The 21,051-nt window shown below is 45.2% G+C and overlaps 3 protein-coding genes across 4 annotated transcripts; all 3 read right to left on the bottom strand.

The window, feature by feature from the left end:
• Window positions 1-58: 58 nt before the first annotated feature.
• On the bottom strand, window positions 59-2,241 carry LOC147305872 (ribosomal biogenesis protein LAS1L-like). The gene has a single exon (XM_086278621.1). The coding sequence runs from the start codon at window positions 2,050-2,052 to the stop codon at window positions 325-327; it is 1,728 nt and encodes a 575-aa protein (XP_086134747.1). The 5' UTR covers window positions 2,053-2,241; the 3' UTR covers window positions 59-324.
• A 2,080-nt stretch (window positions 2,242-4,321) lies between these two features.
• Window positions 4,322-8,930, bottom strand: emd (emerin). 2 transcript variants are annotated; one of them, XM_086277440.1, is made up of 7 exons: window positions 8,540-8,930; window positions 8,171-8,281; window positions 7,717-7,812; window positions 7,323-7,357; window positions 7,196-7,221; window positions 5,391-5,444; window positions 4,322-5,303 (listed from the first exon to the last, which is right to left on the bottom strand). In XM_086277440.1, the coding sequence occupies exons 2-7, from the start codon at window positions 8,271-8,273 to the stop codon at window positions 5,138-5,140; spliced, it is 480 nt and encodes a 159-aa protein (XP_086133566.1). In that variant the 5' UTR covers window positions 8,274-8,281; window positions 8,540-8,930; the 3' UTR covers window positions 4,322-5,137. The 2 variants fall into 2 exon arrangements, with proteins under 2 accessions (XP_086133566.1, XP_086133567.1); XM_086277441.1 differs by having other exon boundaries at window positions 8,171-8,249; window positions 8,540-8,926.
• A 295-nt stretch (window positions 8,931-9,225) lies between these two features.
• nlrc3l (NLR family, CARD domain containing 3-like) lies at window positions 9,226-19,965 on the bottom strand. The gene is made up of 12 exons (XM_086277439.1): window positions 19,663-19,965; window positions 18,425-18,601; window positions 17,806-17,901; window positions 17,342-17,507; window positions 16,514-16,661; window positions 16,026-16,118; window positions 14,818-15,167; window positions 13,942-14,154; window positions 12,915-13,090; window positions 12,550-12,826; window positions 11,830-12,045; window positions 9,226-9,823 (listed from the first exon to the last, which is right to left on the bottom strand). The coding sequence occupies exons 1-12, from the start codon at window positions 19,686-19,688 to the stop codon at window positions 9,437-9,439; spliced, it is 2,325 nt and encodes a 774-aa protein (XP_086133565.1). The 5' UTR covers window positions 19,689-19,965; the 3' UTR covers window positions 9,226-9,436.
• Window positions 19,966-21,051: the final 1,086 nt, after the last annotated feature.

The raw sequence follows: 21,051 nt of genomic DNA, 5'->3' as shown, positions 1-21,051 counted from the left end.
TCAGATGATCAGTTTTCAGGATTCGGATGTATTGTTTGGTCTATTAAATGTCACACACTTGCAAAGAGCATGGTTTATTTGAAGACAGAGTAATCAAACACCTCGTTTTGTTAAATCAGAACATTTTGTCTTCTGAAAGTTTTATTTCTGCTTCTGCCAACATGTTTAGTTAACGAGCTCGACTGGACAGAAACAATCACAACTGCTGAACCTGCACTGTGCTCATGGTTAAAGCTCCCACAACATTTTGTCTTCTGAACATTGTATTTTTTGCTTCAAAACTGCTTCTAGCACAACAAGAGTCAGCGGAGGCTGGAATGAGACTTAAAAAAGCTTCAGTCCACATTTCAGTTTGTTGAGCTCGCTGTTGCTCCAGAGGAGGCCCTCAGCTGGCCGGGCTGGAGCCGAGGCCCCGGGGATGCTGCTACGTGTCGCGCTGCTCTCCAGCTCCACTGGCTGGTCAAACACAGTCATTATCGAATAATTGTCCACCATGAGGCACGACGGGTCGTCCGACTGTCCAGGAACTTTACCAAGGGCGTAGTTCTTCCATGTGACATTATCAGTGCACACCTGCCACGGAGAACCTCTGAGGGCAAGTGCTCTTTCAGCCTGCACGTCTGCCCATTTGCGCTCCTCACTTCTCTCCGAGTCCATTGGTGAGGAATGCAAGGGACGGGCGTCCTGCCGGGAGTGTTGCATCTGGTCCAGCAGCATCCTCACAGTATATATGGGCTGCTGCTGCTTCTGCTGCAGAGGTGTGCTGGCCTCTGAGCGCTCTGTCTGTGTGTAGATGGAGCAGAGCTGGAACAGCTTCTCTCTGGTTTCCTGAGGGGGGGGATGCTCCATGTCATCCAGGACTAGCTGGATCAGGTGAGGTGTGCTGATGCAGGGGGCACCCAGACATGCAGAGAGAAGCTGCTGCCACCTCAGCTGGATGCGGTTGATGAAAATCCTGTCCTTCGTTCTGGCTTTCTTCTGCAACTTTGTCTCAAAATGATATTCAAATTTGTTGTTGTTGCAGAGGAGGACTTCTGAAATCCATGCAGAAATATAGAAACACCTGTGACTGTTGGGCTCTTTGCTGAGCAGCTTCAGTTCCACAAAGAGCTTCTCCAGGAAGAGGTGAATGAAAGACGGAGAGTTAAGCATCTTTAGCAGGGGCAGCCAAAAGCGCAGGAAGGTTTGTGGGACTCTGGGCTCAGTGGGACTGGCACTGTCAGAGGTTGCACAGCCTAATGTTTCCAGCTGCTCCATGGTAGGAACAAGAAAACCGTCTTCCAGCAGCACATCAATCAACAGCTCACTGGACTCCAGTGCAAACTGCTTGATCTCACCCAGCAACCAACTCATGTCTGCTAAGGGGGCCTGCCACAAGCTCTTCTTGTCTTCAGGAGACCCAGCATCAAAAGCTTGGTACTGGTCCTTCTCATAAGAGATCAGCAGCTCCCGAGCGTTTCTGTAGGCATCCACTTCTTTCTGCCTGGCAACGAGCTCATCTTCCTGGCGCTTGACGTCCGCTTCCTCATCCTCGCCATCCGACTGCAAGTCCCAGCGCTCATCGGGGGCTCCTCCCAGCTGTCTGGACCAAAACTCCTGCTGGAGCCACTCCAGGACCACCTTACACCCCTTTCGGCACCATTTCAAAGAAGGAAGCGTCCGATGCGTGATTTCGTGCCTCAGATTCACCACCCACTCGGGGATGTTCAAGTTTCCAGCCAGTCGCCTCAGCGGCCGGGCTGTTCTTCCCTGCTGGCGCTCCGTGATAAGATTAACAAATCTTACCAGGGCCGTCCCGTACATCAGGGTCAACTCATCTCCGGTAAGCTGTCCGGACCGGTCCCGCACCTGGCAGCGCACGAGGTCCGCTGTGCAGTCCACGGCCACAGGAAAACTATTAGCGCACCTGGCCTTCCAAGCCGATATCCTCTCTAACGCAAACCTCTGCAGAGAGGAGTCCATCGAGTAAAGGTAGTCCCGAACCTGATCCCACTCCGCTTTGTTAAGCCAGGCTACCACATGGCGTTTTTTCTCAGAGCCCTTTTTCTTCATTGTGCGCGATCCGGACCTCACGCTCAATCTCTCACTCACCGGGAAAAAGCCGCTCGCCTCACGCAGAGACCACTCGCAGATTTATATGACACAGGACCGCGTTCAGAGCTTCGAATTTTACCGTCGCTTCTCGCACAGTATCCAGGAAATGACGCTAACGTTTTCTTCGGCTTCGTTTGCGGCTGACGTTCACCCTGCGGGCACGCTGACGCCTCCTGCTGGATTGGAGGATGGAGCGATGGTTCTACAGAGCGCTTATTTACATGATGCTGGTCATAAACGAGCTTTCTTTGGCTATGGTGATGATCACAGTTTATTTACATACTCTATAAATTCACGCTGTTTAGTTTTAGACACTGCACTTTTTTCTTGCATCGCATTCATTTGGACATTTCAGGCTATTGTTGCTTTCATGATATGACTTGACTAAAAGAAATGTTATTAAGGAACCGGACCACGGCAGGTTTTAGAAAACCCATCCAGAATAATTTTGTAGGCCCATACAGGGACCCCAAAGGTCAAAGCTTCTGTTGCCCTGTTCACGCAGTCCTACCAACAACTACCCACTGTGAAAACAGGCAGGTAATAACGTTTTGGCACATTATTTATGATAAGAACCCACCGTGAGGGGAAATGCAGTTGTGGAGAAGATGAAACCACAGAACATGTTTGATGACGCTGTCAGAAATATGAAGTTGGGAAAAAGTGACTGATGCAAAGTCCCAGTAAAGTGAAAGTTAAAGTGGATCTTATTGATATACTGTAAAAGAACTGAAGAAATGAACGATATCAGGCTATATTGCATTTTCTCAGACAGACTAATTTATCTGATAGCCTTTGATTTTTGTTTTCTTTCTCCGAGGGCAGCTGGATTAACAGCGTATTGATTTATAGGATAAAATATCAAAGAAAAGATGTCTAGTTTGACTTTGGTAAGAGACATAAATCCCTTGAGGACTGTCAGGAACAGCACCCCGTGTAAACATCAGCCGACATTCCTGAGTGGCTTTCCCCTGGTCCTCACGTCACGCCGAAGGATGGCGGTAATGCACACGGTCGCTGTTTGACAACCGCCAATAAAACCCACGAAGAAGAACCCGAGGTCGGTTTGGATAATGGCGGGTGTTCTGATATAGAAAACAACTTGCTCGTTATGTGTATTCTTCATTGGAGGTAAACATTAAATACAATATTAACTAAATAAAGTCATAGTTGTGCTCACATAGCATTAAACGCTGCTCTGTGATTTGTTTGAACGTGAGCGGCTCATTAATGCACTGAAATGATGCAATGTATTTATTATTCATGTATCTGTAGAAGTTTACTGGCTCAATGGCGCCATCTTTCAGAGGCAGTAGACAAAAGGCTGAGGTGGCTTGTAGAGCAGAACGCTGTGGTGGGGAACTCCAGGCCTCGAGGACCGGTGTCCTGCAGGTTTTAGATGTGTCCTTGATCCAACACAGCTGATTTAAAGGCTAAATGACCTCCTCAACTTGTCCTGAAGTTCTCCGGAGGCCTGGGAATGAAACAATCATTGGATTCAGGTGTGGTGACCAAGGGTGAGATCTAAAACCTGCAGGACACCGGCCCTCGAGGACTGGAGTAGGAGACCCCTGGACTAATACCATGAGTGTTGGTGAGCTTTTTACTCCCCAGTGGTCTGTACCATACAGCAGACCATAGTTTTATGGGTACAATTCAGTAAAAATAGTCCACCAGGCCCCAGCAGTGTGCACACAGTGAGAAGGCTGGGACACCTATCACAGCAGCCGTACCCTAATTCAATTAATCAGGTGGAGGAAAGATTAAAAGAAATGACCCTACTCTCTCTTTTTAAATAAAGATCAAAACTATTAACACAGGCCAAAATGGTTTGCAAACATGCTTTTTATGCTATACAGCTGGACGTTAAAACGTGTTTGCATGTTTGCAGACCTCTAAGCAGCACTTAGAGGTCCTGCAGTTTTTTGGCATTTCTTAATTTGGCTTCATTTTTCAGATCCAGAAGGGCCCAAGCAGGGTGTGCTGGTACACAGTACTTTAAACCACATCGTGGTCAGTGTGTTAGCGCAGCATCCCATCTGCTGAGACATTCCAGTAACAGTCCAGCTCATTGACCATAACACAGAATCCACGTTACTGTCATTCTTAGCCTGCTGCTGTTTCTAGCCAGAAGAACATGGAAACATTAGATCACTAAGGTCTTTCAACATGGCAACAAAAATGATGTCAGATATGCGGACATACGGTTTCTCGTAAAATGTCTTCATTACATTTTTTTTTTTATTTTTACAAAAAATACCTTTAATAATTTGCCTCGTTACATTTCTTGTCAGTGACATTTTATTAAGAGTGTAATTCTTTCTGCTTTACAGTGACTTAAGAAACTGTATTATTGTTATTACACACTGTTACACTGACGCACACTGTTTAGGAGTGATACTTTACAGAACAGCAGGAAGACAGCATTTCATTCTTGAGTCATTATAGGACAAAGTAACATTTTAAATCCTATGGAGCAGGTTTGGATAAGCTGGACAGAGGCAGGTGTAAACTTGTTACACAGCGCTGTAATCAACTCGTGTACTTTCACTGTGGACACAACGAGTCAGTGTGAGTCCGGTGTTTTGAATCTTCTTCGGTTTTCTTTCTCTGATGCTACATGATTAAGTACATCTCAAAACTCGGGTAAATAGAAAATAATAAAAAAGGACACTGCTTAAAACTGTAATAAAACAATTACATTTGACCCTGAATTAGATAAGAAAAAGGACAAATGGATGGCTTTAATGTTAGAGGAGCTAAAACAGATGTTTCAGACAGAAGATGAACTGGGGAGCTGCACCAAAGGCCAGTAACAGATAAATAAGTATTATTTTCAACAGTATTACAGGTGTACAAAATCAATACTGGCTGGTCACTAGAAGCTTTGGCTTTAAAGTTGGACAGCAGAATCTGAAGCTACTGTAGCAGAGTCCAAGTAAAAAGTGGTGAAGCTCAAAAATAGAGTCTCGATGTGACATCGATGGAACAATCCTTCCATCCAAAGGAAGATGATTCCCGAATGAACAACTTCCACTGTTCATCACACGATGTAGGCGTAGGCGTAGTAGCACACAGCTGATAACACAGCTAAAGGCAGCAGCACCAGAATCATCTTCCACAGGCTTCCTGTGGACTTGTCTCCAGTGGGCTCCCCTGATCGTACAGAGGTGTGATTGGTGGAGCTGTAGGTGACCTGCACGGCAGCCCTGAGACACAAAGGAGAAGAGGTGGGTTAGATCCGGCTATAAACTCACGAGCTCAAACATGTGACTGCTTCATACTGCAGGATTCACTCTGTGTCAGCGTCTGGTCCCTCCACTCCATGTTGCTCAGTGCTTCGCTTCACCCTGTGTGCAGGAAACACACAGTTCAATACTTAATGTTCAAGCCAGCACTGGGTTTGTTTCACTGCACTACATTTATGATACATTTTAGGTAAAGTTACCCCAGGGTTTACCATCAACGTGTCATCACCATTATGACTGAGCTGACAAGAACAGTGGATTTTATTAACACACATAACAGATTTGCACTGGTAGTTAGCTGCATGCACTTTTTGGTTTAAGGATGGCTGGGTATTAAAATGTTATCAAGTCCAATTAAATAAAATATCCTCAAACAAAGGTCAAGAACGTGATAAAGTCCCTCACGTGGAACAAATGGCAGTAAGTACCGTGGCAGCTGCATCAGCATCAGCAAGTTAAAATAATGAAATGCTGCAGTTTGAGTTTCACATGTAAACCATCTCTCTGCTTCCCTCGTCACCTCCTGGAGTTCTCCCATTTTCACATGTAAATGATTTGATTGGCTGAATAGCATGTGTGTAGTGAGTTACAAAGCACACGATTGGTTGGTGTACACACAACAAGAGATAAAGGAAAACGTTGCACAGATTAATATAACGTTAGTGTAAATACTAGAAAATCCAACCTATCATCTTACAGTGTAAATCACAACACTGTACTAAGAAATGTGACTCTGCAGAGTTCTGACTGACATCTGGGTAAACAACAACAATCTGCCCTTTCAGTTTTACTTCCATGGTAGTGTGGACCATAACACAGATGAGGTGTGATAACACCAGTGCAGTTTGGGAGAATTTCATAGAGGAAATAAAAGCACAGTGTTGTATGTGGGCGGTGCAATATAATCAGCTTTAAGACTATCCAACCGGAGCGGTGTGCTGTCAGTTAAGTAAACAACATTTAACTTCTTTTTGCAGTTAACACTGAATGGAACGATGTTTGCTAACTGGGTATTAGTTGTTTGTAAACCAGTCTGGTGGTTGTTGGCAGGTTTCAACTGGTGTTTCTAAATGGTTAGTAGAGAGAGTGGTGCATCGAGAACCACCAGTATCTCGCCAGTCAAGGTGAATGTTGTTTACCCATGAATGCCACAAACCCACACTATCATTTTTATGAGATTCATGTTCTGTTTAATCTGCTTCACTATAGTTTCATGTCCACATTTGTGCATGCACACACATGCACCATGTTTGAAATGCACGTGTCAGCGGAGCGGCTTCATCGATCCATCATTGTCTCAGAGGACGAGAGGATCTTAAATTAGAGCCTCATCCAGATGCTCTAACCCAGGGATGTCCAACTCCAGGCCTGGAGGGCCGGTGTCCTGCAGGTTTTAGATCTCACCCTGGGTCAGCACACCTGATTAGTTTATTACCAGGCCTCTGGAGAACCTCGAGACATGTTGAGGAGGTCATTTAGCCATTTCAATCAGCAGTGATGGATCAAGGACACATCTGAAACCTGCAGGACCCTGACCCTCGAGGCCTGGTGCTGGACACCGTGGCTCTAACCTCTCCTCAGCCGTGCGTTTGCTGCTGAAATAGTGTCACTAGTGTTGTTTGTGGGGACAATGAAGACAGGCCTCCATGAGATCATTAAAGAGTCACATTATAATCAAGGTAAACGTACTTTGCAGGTGATGATCTAAATAAACCCTCAACACCTCAGCCTCGCAGGTCTCGACAGAACAGGTTGCTGCTCTTTTTCTGCTAACAGGTTAATCAGGATGTCGTGTTGCATGAGTGTCTTTAATGTGCCTTGTGATGTTCTGTGTGGGTTATAGCAGTACTCACATGTTGGCAGAGCGCTTACGTGTAGCCTGTCGAAATGAAAGCAGGAGTAATTGTAAGATTATTGTCTTTTTCCAGAGTAGAGGAGTTGGCACAAAAACAAAGGGGTAGGCAGACAATCAGGACTCACTGCACTCTGGTATGTGATGTAGGTAACTTCCTCCTCTGTAAAAAAACAACACGAAACACAAATCATCAACTATTACCTCAAAGTTACACCTCCAAATCTGATCAGAGGACAGAAACAGGAGGAGCAGAGTGAGCCTGAGAGCGAGCTGCTGGGGCTGACCTCTTCATACAGACCAGTTATCATCACTGCTGCTGTTTCCATAACACTAACGGATTTAAACTTCAAATTCACAACTATGAAGGGAAGAGTTACAGTTCACCACCAAACACCACAGTCTCCTGACTTTACCCAATCACCGTTTGTGTGTTTAAGATTGGAGCTAAATGAGCCCGATCCTTAGTATTCTTCACTCTGACTGAAACACTGACGGCTTCTACCTCAGGCTGCTTCCTACCTTCCTCTCTGTAGTAGGTCTTATCAGAGGACGTCTTCACTGAAGCCTGCTTCATCGCCTTTTCAAGCTTCCTCTCATACAGATGCCGAGTGGAGTCTGTGTTCACACAAAAACACTTCTTCAGTATGTGAACAAAGGACAGACACTTATTTAAATAAATGCTGGAATGAATTAAAAGCAGTTTTTGGGTTCACATGACCTTTTGTAATGAATGATTTTAATGTCACGTGGATCCATTTTTATGATGCAGTGTAAGCAGTTTCCACATACTGTCCACATATACCAAGCCAGACCTGACGTAGCGGTAGCCTCGCGTTATAAACTTCCAGTGTGAAGGAAGTTTCCCGCAACATTTTCCTCATGTTTCAGATGCAGAACAGCGCTCACGTGGATAATCTGCGTGTGTGGAAAACACTTCACGGCGCAAAACTGCGATCCCTGTGTGTGTACTTACCCACGATGGGTCCGTGTTTGATGCCATACTGAGAGAGCAAGCTGCCGAGCTCCTCGTCGCTTTTCTCACTCAGAGACATCTGCAGACAGACAGATTCAGACATGCGCCACCCTGCGCTCCAGCAGGGAAACCAACAGGCTACATTTCAAAACCAAACTTTATTAGTCAACGTTTAAGACAGTCGTACATGTTGTAAAGCGTTTACTTCTTTGGGCCCCGTTAAAATGAGTTTCCCCGCAGAAACATAGTTCCGAGAACTGACCTGGCGGCTTTTTGCGTCCCTCTCGAGAGAGTAAATCACGCTGCCACAAACAAATGAAAGCGGCGCATGAACAAAGCTGACGGTAAAGTGGGCTGAATGTCACTCACCTTTGGAATAAGACGACGGCTGTGCTGCGTGAACTGAGACGAAGGAAAGTCGGGCACAGCAGTAAAGCTCACATGTGGGCGTAACTTCTCCAGAATTTGGAGACGTTAGGTTGGCACACCCGCAGAGCACCGCTGATCCTGCTAACCTGACCTAGCCTTGTTCTGTAGCACGGTTACCAGTGCTTTGCTTTTAAACGAGTAATCAGCGCTCAGAGCGGGTCCAACAGGACCTTTGTTATCGGCAATCTGTGTAACATAATAGATATCCCCCTCCCGCCGATCCATCCTTCCAGCCCGGGTCCTCTACCAGAGGCCTTGAGGGTCCTGCGCAACACCTTGGCTGTTCCTAGGACTGCGCTCTTCAGAGACTGGGAGGACTCCGATTATCACTGGGACCACCGGGAGCTTCATCCTCCACATCTTCTTGAGCCATTCTAAGCAATTTCATGTCATAAACTTTTGTCTTCTCTCTCATAGCTTGTGTGTTTTTTGTTGTTGTGAACTGGTGCTCTATTAATAAAACTGAAACAATCTTTCATTCTTTTCGTGGAAGTTTGTTCAGTGCATGACACGCATTTAGTTTCTATTTCACTCGTCTGTAAATTAATATCGGCTCCCTTACATTAAGCTGGAGGGAAATAAAGACAACAGATGCTGAAAAATGGCGACTAAATGAAGTAAAGACATTGTGTGAATACATTTTTATTAGTGCTCTGTGTAAGACTTTATAAATATAAAGCAGTACTGCAAGTCTCCTCTGCTGGAATGCATAAAAACGTGATTTTGTCTGGTACAACGGTAAAAGGATCATCATCTTTGATGTTGTACTCCAAACAACAAAAACTTTAATGTTCATTACATTTATGTCAAGTTTTCATGAAACCACGCAGAGTTGAATCACTCATCGCTCTGTGTCATCTCTCTAAGGCACTCCCTCACGTTATCCACCCTTTCAGGTGGAGCCTTCTGTATGGTCTGCTCCAGCAGCCGCCGTGCTTGATCCAGCCCTCCTACCTTAGGGGCGTTCTGGCGGAAGAGGTAGCCGCAGAGCTGATTGTCATGGCAGTCTGGAGAAAGCAGGCCACACAGAAAGCGCAGGAACATGTCAAAGTGACCCAGTGGGTGGTTAAAGGTTCGCACCAACGCACACTGGATCAGGCCTGCGATGGACTTGGTTTGTTCTTTGGATGCAAAGATCTTGGGCATGTGCAAGATCCCAGAGTCCAGGACGTTCTTCTCCTCTGTGCGAAACATTGTGAAGACATACAAAGCAGCCATGAACTCCTGCAAGAAGGAAGATAGAGCTTCTTAAAGCGTGATCTCTACAACATACAAGTTTTTCACATTTTTGTGTATGTCACAAGAAACAGTTGATTACAGTGGCTCCTCGTTTATCGCGGGAGTTACGTTCTAAGAGTAACCCGCGATAGGAGAAATCCACGAAGTAGCCAGTTTTATTTTTTTACAATTATTATAGATGTTTGAAGGCTGTAAAACCCCTCACTACACACTTTACACACTCAGACAGACACGAACATTTTCACACTTTTCTCTCTTGTTTAAACGCTTACAGTTCAAACCTTGGTAGGAAAATAAGTCCAGTATTATAGAATGAAACCAAACACACCCGCGGCTGCCTTTCAGGGCGCAAAACGTTTCGTCGACAGTGTTTGTTGGAGCAAACCTACAAACATACAGTGCAGCACTTCAGAGTCACACTGCTAGCGATCAAAGATTTATATAAATTTGACAAGCTGACCACATTCTGTACTGTACAGGAGACACGGCACGAGATTGATTAACAGTGGCCTGCAGCCAATCAGGACGCAGAACACAATGCGCTGTAAAAAATAAAAAATGCAAAATTGCACAAAAAAAATCAGTGAAACAGCGGGGCTGTGAAAGCTGAACCAAACACTGTTTCTGTGGTGGGTGGGTTGATCCCTGGCTGCTCCAGGCTGCATCCCAAATGCCTCGGGAAAGATGCTAACCCCCAAGTTCAGATCTAATGCTCTGCTAACCACTCCCTGCAAATATGATATAAATTAAACAGAAACAAACAGAAAATAAAAAATCTACACAAGGATGCTAGGGTAGCTGAAACAGAGGGAGAGATGGGAAAGTCTGCAGCTTCAACAGATCCCTACATGTGAAGTGTATGTTTGATATACTAGAAGGCGTGTTAGTGTGTAAGATGCAATGCAGCTTGAGTTGTGCTAGCTTCACTACCTTTATGGAGTCAAAGGCTACGTTCACACTGCAGGTCTTAATGCTCAATTTTTTTTGATCAAATCTGATTTTTTTTTCTGTCTGGTTGTTCACATTACAAATAAAATGTGACAGCAAACATGCTCTACTGTGAACAGTTCACGGCCCTCAAAGCAGCCCGCATGTGCAAAAGAAGACGTCACACACAATATGTCTGTGAAGGTTCTCAGTCATCCAGGTCATCGTAGTCTAAGGAGCTTGGAAAGAAAAGCGTCTGGACTTCTTTGAGTTGCTTGAAGACGTTTCACCTCTCATCCGACAAGCTTCTTCAGTTCTAAGGGTCAATGGTGGGGAGTCCCAGAGAGTCCCACACCAGCGAGGGAGGATAAGAAAGACAGACGCAACAGGCCTGTCTTTAAATCTGGGACTCCCCACCATTGACCCTTAGAACTGAAGAAGCTTCTCGGATGAGAGGTGAAACGTCTTCAAGCAACTCAAAGAAGTCCAGACGCTTTTCTTTCCAAGTTCCTTAGACGTCACACACAACGTGCTCCGTTTATGGAAGTAAAAATGGCGGCTACAGAGCAAGTAGGTGTTGTTGCAGCAGTCTATCAATTTCTGCACAGTCGTAACTGACATAATTTTGACGAATTAATTAGAGAAAGAAGGACACTGAGAAAACAGAGAGGGCCTGTGCTTTAACAATGGCCGCCATGCTTTCTCGTTTGTCTTCTCCGGCGCTGATAATTGGCGTCTGTCTTGTGTCAGTGACGTAAAAGACGGATTTAATGCAACATGACCATTCAAACAACAGTCGCTTTCTAAAACATCAGATATGTATTGGATTCAGTACCACATACAAAAGTGACCCAGATCGGATTTGTGCCGTTCACACTGTCATACCATGATGGGATATGGGTCGCATAGGGTCAGAAAAGTCAGATTTGATGCGCTTTCGCCTGCAGTGTGAACGTAACCTTAGACAGTAAAGTTTATGGGAAGGTTGATGTCCGAGCAACAGGAACCTGTGAAGAGAGCTTATGTCAGGTCTGTTTGAAAAGAATAAGCACGAACATGTTTACCTGGAAGGTGAAGTGGATAAAGGAGTACACTGTCCTCCCATTGGCAGCTGGGGCGGGGAGCGCAGTGCACATGCCGCAAAACACGGCCACCTCGTTCAAATTCAGGCTGTACTCCTTCAGATCGTCTTCATAGAACACGCTGGTATCCTTCTCCAGCATTTTCAAGGCCATCCTTCCCAACTGTACCACCAGGTTTTTATCATCAGTGGACCATTTCTGAGTGCAAAGAACACAAGAAGATAAAAACAAAGCTCTGACACCGAACATAAGCTTTGCAGTTCCAGGGCAAATGCCTGTTCATCGGTCTTAATGGAAATAAACTGGGATTTGACTGTGTTTGATTTATTGCTCCTTTAAAGCTGGGCCACATCTGGACTTTTCTGTTTCAACAGCTCTTCTTTTCACAGCAGCTGCGATGTCATCCACTCTGCTGCTTTGGGACTGCAGCGTACACCCGACAGTCATACATTAACACTCAGTTACCGACAGTATAGACAGTATATGACCCATCAAAGTCATACTAAGGCTGTAACTTGGCCAGTTTAAAAACAAAGACAGTATATAAAAGATGGATGCATCCTCTGTGACATCACTTCAGAAACTCGTGTAATACACACTGTGGACAAAGCCGCTCTTTCTCTCCTAAAGCTAGCAAACTAGAGCAGCAGTAGTTTGCAGCAGGACTGGAAGCTGTTTGGAAATGAAACACAGACACGTTACCAGCTCATTTTCCCTCCTGTCATAGTAAAACTGCAGCCTGCGATTCATCTGGACCATCAAAATGTTGACGTAGAACGGCGTCAGTCTGGGAGGATCCTTCCCGTAGCCCCGGTAACGGTAGCAACGCTCGAACACCGTGGCCACCATCCAGCACACAAACGGGTGGCGAGCGGCCATGACAAGTGTGGGGAGGCGCTTAAAATGAGACAAGATCTTTGCTCCCAGATCCGTATCGCTCTGCCAGCGATTCTTCAGGTAGGACTCTTTCATGTCATCGCTGCGGACAAAGGGGGCAAACGGATTAACTCACAGCACTGAAACTAAATCACGTGCACACAGACGTCAGAAAGAATCAGCCGCCATACTTGAAGCCCTGGATTTCTGTGACCGCATCGATGAACTTGGAAGGTATCTGTGAGACAGCCCCCCGTCTGCCCAGGATCCAGAGGCGGGCGCCGCGGAGCACAGTGCCTCTGATGATGTTTACTACCAGGACGTCAGGATGTGCCGGAGTGTCGTTGTCATGTATGACTGGAGCATTCTGGAGACAGAAAAAGGAAACAGACAGAAATGCGTCTGATTGAGTCAGCCACTTATCTTAGCAGCCAGGTTTATTCCTGCTGGCTAAACCTGCTCAGTTACAAACAAGATCGTCACAAGTACTTTACTCTATCTTCATTTAACCTCCTAGGACCTGACCTCCACATGTGTGGACATCACATTTCCTTTAGAAATGTGTGGTTTCTTGCACATTGAATTTTGGTTTGTCCAGACCACAACACTGAATGTTGGGCCTGATATCCACTTACAGGGACGTTATGCTGCCACTGTTCTATCCAAATGTAAAACGAATGTCCTCGTGTGTGGATCTGATTTTTCTCAGAAACAAAAATCAGGTAAGAAAGAAAAAAAAAAAAATCACAAAATTCTTAGTTTTTACATTCATCAGGTCCCAGTGACAGAGCTCAGGTCAGTAGGTTAATATAGCTGTGTCATGTCAGGATATCATTGCAAAAACAACGCCATGTGCTCCTAGCACACACAATGCCACTGCTCAAGCATCGTCCTCTGTGGGGAACATGATGCTGTTTTAGAAGCAGAACAGCTCTGCTGTGAATGATGCCGGTGACGTTGTGGGAACGAGATGAAGATGTGTTACACTGACACTACATATCAAAGATGGTTTGATGAGTGTGCAGCTTGTTGTGTGGTTGGAAGGAGGTGCTGCTGCTGTTCTGTTTAGTTAGTCTGAGAACAGGAAGTTAGTCTCACAGAATAAAAAGGGTTTTCACTCAAATCTTTAAATATCCAAGTGTGTTTGTTTCCTTTATGTGACTTGAGCCAATGATGTTAATAAGTCAGACATCAAAGTATGTGAATGGATGGGTTTACCTCCCAGTCCAAAGAACTCTGGTAACGATCAAATGAGTCCATTATGATGAGAAATTTACATTCGTCCTCCTCCAGGAAAGGCTTTACGTCTTTGCAGTCAGAATAAAAATATTCAATGATTTCCATGATGGACATCGTCTGAGAAGGAGGGAGGTGTTTGTTTCGCAGGACCCACAAAGATCTGAATGAAAGTTTGATGACAAACTGGATATCCTGGATAGAAAGAACAACAGAAAAGCTTTTGGTAATGAGCGAAACACAGGAACAGTAGCACAGCTCGTCTCTGCTGCAGCTGGAAAACCAAATACTGGCGAATCAAACCAACTACGCTGTGTGCTACTGCAGTGCTCAGGCTTCACACAGTATATAAGATGATAAAAAGGGAAATGTAGACAAAATATTGTGTAATTCCAAATATCAAACACATCTAGAACTCACACTGGCTTTCATTTATGGAACGAGCTAATTACAGCCCCTAACCCAGCATTCAGGAGGATGAATGGATGGATGACATATACAAAAAGTTCATTCCCCTTACAGCTGTTATCAGAGTGAAACAGACCGAGTGAAGCTGCTGGGATTTCTGTGTTCTTTCAAAGTAACTGCTAACGCTCTTCATGTATCAAGTGCACGAGACTGGAAAATAGTTCAAACAGTGAGCTCCTGCTGGAGTGACGGTATAACCACGTGTTTATCCACAGCAGGGTCCAACCCGAACGCTTTTTCTTGTCAGGACTGGCCTGAGGCGCTCATTGGGTCAGGATACGCAGAATGTAAAGCATAAAGGCTCAGAGAACTCAGACCTCCCCACTCAGGACCAGCCCAGAACACACCCTGCTGTGGCTTTACTGAAGCTGTGATTTGTAAACATCTCACCTTATTGGCCCGTTGTTCGGCCCAATCCAGGCAGAATTTTCCCACACACACACTCATGCCAACTCCTGGAAGCCCTGTGGTCACCAGCGTCCTCACCGGAGTGCCGTCATCTTTCTTTAGTCGGATCAAATTGTTCAGTCCAACAAAGGTGTCAGGGCTGGGGACCGGGACAGGGGACGCAGGTGGTCGTAAATCATGGGTGGGATAAATTCCTCCACAACCAGAGGTGGAAATCTCCGGCTCCACAAAGACCTTGTCTAGAAAGTTCTGCTTCCCAGCTTGAATGACTCCCTCCCGGATGACTTGATGGTCTCTGACTAAAGCCTGCTGCAAGCGGAAACGCATCAACGCTGTGTCGGAAAAGATATGGAGCAAAGTGAGAAAATGACATGTAGGAAAGAAAGAAACATTCAGTCCTTCAGGTACGTGTTGTCTAAATTCTGAGAGCTAAAATGAGATCATTCATCATCATTCAACAACACATCGCCTACAGGGGAAGTAAGAGGTTAAATCCAGGACGTCACACAATCTATTTACAAGTCAAGAAGCTTGCAGACAGAGCAGGGGTGTCCCACCCCAGGCCTCGAGGGCCGGCGTCCTGCAGGTTTTAGATCTGACCCTGGGTCAGCACACCTGAATCACATGATTAGTTCATTCCCAGGCCTCTGGAGAACTTCAAGACATGTTGAGGAGGTCATTTAGCCTTTAAATCAGCTGTGTTGGATCAAGGACACATCTAAAACCTGCAGGACACCGGCCCTCGAGGCCTGGGGTTGGACACCCCTGAGACAGAGGTCAGAGAATAGATGTTCGAGTGTCGGCAGACAGCAGGAGCATCAGAGTTGCACATCGAGCTACAGCAACTTTCTTATTTGTGATGATTGGAGCAGCAGATGCTTTGTAATGGCATGAAAATATAAAATGTCGTTTCATTTTACACATGAGTAACCCTGCTAGTATATGAATTGTTGAGCCATGGCCAAAAACAATTATATTGTCACTCTGACTTAAACAGTCTCATCTCTGACACAGCGACCACAGCGATTCTGAAGTAATCCCATTGAGGCTTCCCAGAGCTGTTCCCGCAGATATTGGATGTCATTTGCCGTGAGGCATAAAAGCACTTTGACCCTTCTTGAAACAGAGACATGAACATACTCTGCTGATGGTGCTGAAACCTCCTGAAAGCCCACGCACTGTCCGCTCACCTCTCTTACACATGTTTGACAGCTCCTCTGCTTCTGGCTTCTTGTTGATATGTTCCAGATTTGTTATTGTGCGAGTCAGAGCTCGATCTTGTCCTGCAGAGCACAGTTTGCATCCAAAATAAAAGCAATAAGAATGTGTGACACAAGTGTCCATCACAGCAACGACTGTTTCAGCTGTGAAATAAACTTTTACACCAAAATCCCCCCACAGCTGTAAAAGACTGGTTGGCAGCTGTTGCTCCTAAGCGTGGCCCAGCCAGTGATTAGGCTCCGGGAAACACCTTTCCACACGCAGGTTTGGATTTTTCCCCATAAACTCCTTCATTTAGAAACTGCTGCTTTAGTTTACTTGTGTTGTCTGTTTGACATTTCAACTTGTTTGATGAGTTGAAACATTTAAGTGTGACAAACACACCAAATAATAGGAACTCAGGAAGAAGGCAAAGACTTTTCACATCACTGTAGGTGGCACAGCTGTGCTTCCTTACCGAGGACCTCCAACAGCCGGTCTACAAAGTCCAGTATGTCTCCATCGTACATCTGGTTCAGCTTCAGGTCAGCCTCCCACTGATAAAACCACGACTTGAATTTCATCATTTCTTCCCAGGACAGCTTGGTCAGGGTGCTCTGAATATTCTACAAATAAAGAGCACCTTATGAAAACACAACTTAAGACGATGTCTTGTCTTGCTGAATGCTCACGTACTCAAACCCATGGACATGATTTATCAATAAAACTTGTAACAAAACGGCAAAGTTGCTCTGAAATTTGTCCCTCGACTGCCAAATGGACTATCGGGATTTGTTCCACCCTGAATGTTTCATGTGTGCGCCCACTGCAGGAGCCTGCTCTGCAGGACTTCACTCTCAGGCGTGTTTTGGGCAGAAAGATGAAGTAACAGCAGAACAAGTGGAAAAGTCTCAAATGGACTGATTGGGTGTTTCAGGGTTTTCTGGCCCCGCAGACCTCTGACTAATCCAGAGAAGCTTCATCTGTAGCTTTCTCTGACTCTGTGTCAGCCCCAGTGTGTATGGGACAGCTGTCACACACACCTGCAGCTGTGACCAATCACAGCCAAGATGTAAAACGTCTTTATAACCTGAGGAAACATGACGGCTGCTGTTTGTCATTGTGGCACTGATCTTCATCACACTGAAAATGCAGACAGACGTCTGAAGGAAAAGCCTCCTGACAGCAACAAGTTCCAAACACTTTGGACAGAAAATGGTGATTACACTGTGTTATTCAATGAAAACGTCTTTAGCGTGGACACCAAGCGATAGCTTCAGTAAAGACAGACAGGCTTTGTACCAACCCTAAAGACATGAGGCAGATCCTGTTCTGGGTGCAGCCTGCCGGGCTGGCTGTTCTCGTCAGGCATTGGATCATCTGGTTCAATGGGCTCAGGCGGTTCTGGAGAATTAGTTATTAAATACTCATCTTCTTCCTCATCATCTTCATAAAAGTCCAGATCAACAGAGCTGGGAGACAACCAGAAGCACAGGGTAGAGTCAGAGACTGCTGCAAACACGGTTACACAGCACGCATCCTGCCTGACCCAACACTGGTGAACAAAGTGTGGTGGATTTCTATAAATATCACTCTTTGGCTCTTCTAATAATAACGTTTGTCAACAACATTTGTTTTTTTTAAGTTTAATGTGTTTGAAAAACAGAAGACAAACCAGCCCGGGTCCATCGTCATGTTAAACTGAAACAGTGTGTGTGTGTGTGTGCGTGCATACGTGCGTGTGTGTGTGCGTGTGTGTGCGCGCGCCACCTGGTATCAATGACCACAGCTCCGGGCGCTCTGGTCTGCTGCGTGGTCATGGTGTACAGGGTTTCTGGAGAGTCGGAGCGATCCTTGATCTGTATCCTGGTCAGTATGAAGAACAACAAGCTGTAACAGGCTGCAGCAGCTCATATCATCCACACCTGCCATCCTCTGTAACTCTAACAGGATATTCAAATGTACCAGATGAGCTGCTGTAAAATGACTGCCCTGCTTTCAAAAGCAGAAAAAGAATTATTGTCACTTCTGTGTTGCTGAGCATTGAAGAACAAATCCAGAATGGCTTGTGGCAGCGCCCCCTGCATAGAAACAGCGCAGGTCCAATCCACGACATTTTTTAAAAACTCTGTACTTCGTTAGCCTGTATTTAAACATGACAGTGAAGTTGAAGCCTAATCCTAACAGCAGGATCAGCTGTGTTTAGCTGCACTGTCTTGTGCATCGTGCTGACTGTGCAAACTTTCAGACAGTGGACAGGCTTCATTTTTAATACGGGCAATTAACTGGAACTAAGGGTGGCAGGCTAACTGTCCCAAAAACACACAGCAAAGAGCAGAAGTCTACAGACTGAAACTTCAAATCAGATAAAACACTCAGGACCAAGTACCCTGTCCCTGTGGGAGCTCTCGGTTCAGGTAGTTTTGCTACCACGTCTGCAGCTTCCTGCTTCTCCTCCACGTTGTCCTCCATGTCGTCACTCTCGCTCTTCATTGAACCGTAGCTGGACGGTGGCCTTTTCCACTTCTCCTTCTCCTCGTCCTCCTCATCCTCTCTCTGGAAAATGCTGGGTGAAGGAAAAGAAAGTTTTAGTGTGCACCTGACTGTTTCTTAAACATCATTCTTCTCACATATATTCACTCATATTAAGTTTTGGTTGTCTGGCTGTGACAGAGAGGTGTAAAGGTAAACATTTTTTTCTGAATTGCCACGTTGCTTTCTGAAAGACGCGCCTGCACTTACTCGTTATTGTTTCGTTACTACATTATTGGCTCCCTCGTCAGCCACTTTATGTTTTCCTCCTCTGTGTTTCAGATTTCTGTGACCGAAGCTAAACTCGCTCCATCACATCCCAACTGGCTCCAACTTAAACAAATTAATTCCTGATGGTGCTAAAGGCTGTAATACTAAAGCCAACAGGATGGTAAAGAACAGCAGACAGTATGAGAGCAGAGGGATGTTCAGAGTAGCTTTAACAGCTTTTTCAAATTCTAAATGTATGTGTAGCTTATGGCATTGAAACATGAAACATGATGTGCACTACTTTGTTAGTTCGGTGCTGCACAGCATACAGTTGTGTTCCTTTGCAAAGGACGGCCCAGTGCATCCAGGTACAACAAAGGGAGCAGTGAACATGTTTCTGGAGCACTCACAGCTCTCCTGGATCCATGACTGGATCCATGACACAGTGACACATGCAGGAAAAAGAAGTCTGACTGGAAATTCATAGACTAGTTTTCAGCAAAGATGGCGGTTGGCCCACAACTGCCTCCCTGAAGTTAACAGCAGAAACGTGAAACATCAGCCAGTCACAGTGACGTGACGTTTACTTTCCTCGCTCGCTGTAAACGCGGATTTCACTCGCTTTCTTGAACTCTTGCCCCCTGTGTCCACACAGCTGGGCTCTTTCTTTTCACTTGTCTCTGCTGTGACAGGGAAAAGGTCACGCAGGAAGAGGCGTGACGGGGGGGCTCGCTGCATACCTGATAGTAATAAATGCGTGTTAACACTTGAGTCAGAGCTGAGTGGTCTGTAGCGCACAAGGAGAGTAAACTACGAGGTCCCGTCGGAAACACTGCTTCTCTCCTGAAGTCGCACACAAGCTGGGAAGATAATGACAACACCCACCTTTCGACCTCCGTGTCCGGGTCCATGTTTGTGGTTGGAGCAGACTGGCACGGCACGGAGCTTAGGCGGCTAAATGTTGCAGCACACAGTTACTTTAACACGAAAACAAGCCGACCGGCCTGCCGCGCTGATTAAGCTAAACTATACCACTTCCAACTTTCGTTTTCGACTCGTTTCCTTCCGCGAGCAAAGTGCAACGCAAACCCTAAGACTTCCGGGACAGCTTTTCGAAATAAAACCATGATCGTCGTTAGATACGAGTATATTTTAGAAAGCTACGTGTGTATGAAAACAGACACCACGGGCAGTGCTCGGGGCTGCAACACCACTGCTGTAGACCGCAGAGCTGCGCATGATCTTAATCACGGTCATAGAGCAGCTCAGATGTTAGTTTGAGACATATTCGGGCTTCATAAGTTAGTCCATCCATTTTTATTGTATTAATTATTAGTAGGATTTTTGAATAAGGTTAAAATAATCCCAAATAGTAGAAAAATCAGATTAAAACAAAAAAAATATTTCAATAACATAAGCATAACATTTATTTGTAACATTTAAAGCTATTGTTAGTGTTCGACATGACAAACGTGGACCTGAATGAGCTCCTCATCTAAGAGAGATGCAGTGTTATGTTGTGAGAAAAGCACAGGGCAGCTTAAATCACCATCTTTTCAGTGTTCCAGGGTCTCCTCTAAAGAATTGTCTTTACAAGTTCAAGTGTACCACTTCCTACTTTATTAGGCAGATCTGTAAAATCCAGTGTTGTCTGTACATTAGTAATTCATATCAGTTCTTAGCAGGTCAATTCAAACATTATTTTCTGTTTATTTTCTATTGTTCTAATGTCCTCATAAACACAGGACGGGCAAACTGTTAATGCATGAAAACACTGCAACACAAAAGTCCAAAGATGACTTTTTGCGGGGACTTTTCCAAGCCCTAGCAGGAAAACAAACTAAACAAAGGTGCAGCACAATGTCAAGGAATTGGCACATCTGAAGCCGTTAGACTTGTTTGGGAGAAATGTTTGTGCAACCACATTTTTAGCTGGTTTGTGGTACCACAGAGGATCCAGTTTTACCACCACAGTGTAAGACTGTGAAGTGAGCTTACAGCAGTCAACTACAGTGCAGGCCCTCTTTTCTTTAGGTCTGGTTTTCAGTGAGCCAGACTTACTTGTTATCTTTGAAAGTTTTCCAGGCTTTCTTTCACAGCTTTGCCTTTGGAAATTGACTTTTTTTTTCTAACTGATTGCAGTCTAGTCTTTATAACATTTCGTTTGTGCAGAGGCGGAGGCAGACATTTGAAACACCAAAAGGTAGTATGCATGTGGGATTGGGGGGGGTAGAAATGACTGAAAGATTCATTGGCTCTGTTTTGAGTTTTGTT

The sequence above is a fragment of the Aulonocara sp. 'chitande type north' Nkhata Bay genome, linkage group LG20 (genome assembly GCF_057382095.1).
Source record: "Aulonocara sp. 'chitande type north' Nkhata Bay isolate Kocher_YH1m ecotype deep benthic linkage group LG20, A_spYH_male_GT1.1, whole genome shotgun sequence".
Taxonomy (NCBI): Eukaryota; Metazoa; Chordata; class Actinopteri; order Cichliformes; family Cichlidae; genus Aulonocara; species Aulonocara sp. 'chitande type north' Nkhata Bay.
This window is presented reverse-complemented; position numbering and strand designations above follow the sequence as displayed.

Bases quoted from the DNA above. Each gene is read 5' to 3' on its own strand.
- LOC147305872 (XM_086278621.1), bottom strand. From the start codon at position 2,052: ATGAAGAAAAAGGGCTCTGAGAAAAAACGCCATGTGGTAGCCTGGCTT.
- emd (XM_086277440.1), bottom strand. From the start codon at position 8,273: ATGTCTGAATCTGTCTGTCTGCAGATGTCTCTGAGTGAGAAAAGCGAC. The intron at 7,358-7,716 runs GTAGGAAGCAGC...GTTTTTTTACAG, and splicing joins GACCTACTACAGAGAGGAAG to AGGAGGAAGTTACCTACATC. The intron at 5,445-7,195 runs GTGAGTACTGCT...TCCTGCACACAG, and splicing joins CGTAAGCGCTCTGCCAACAT to GGTGAAGCGAAGCACTGAGC.
- nlrc3l (XM_086277439.1), bottom strand. From the start codon at position 19,688: ATGGACCCGGACACGGAGGTCGAAAG. The intron at 16,662-17,341 runs GTTGGTACAAAG...CTTTATTTGTAG, and splicing joins ATCTGCCTCATGTCTTTAGG to AATATTCAGAGCACCCTGAC. The intron at 14,155-14,817 runs GTGAGATGTTTA...CTTTCTATCCAG, and splicing joins CCGAACAACGGGCCAATAAG to GATATCCAGTTTGTCATCAA.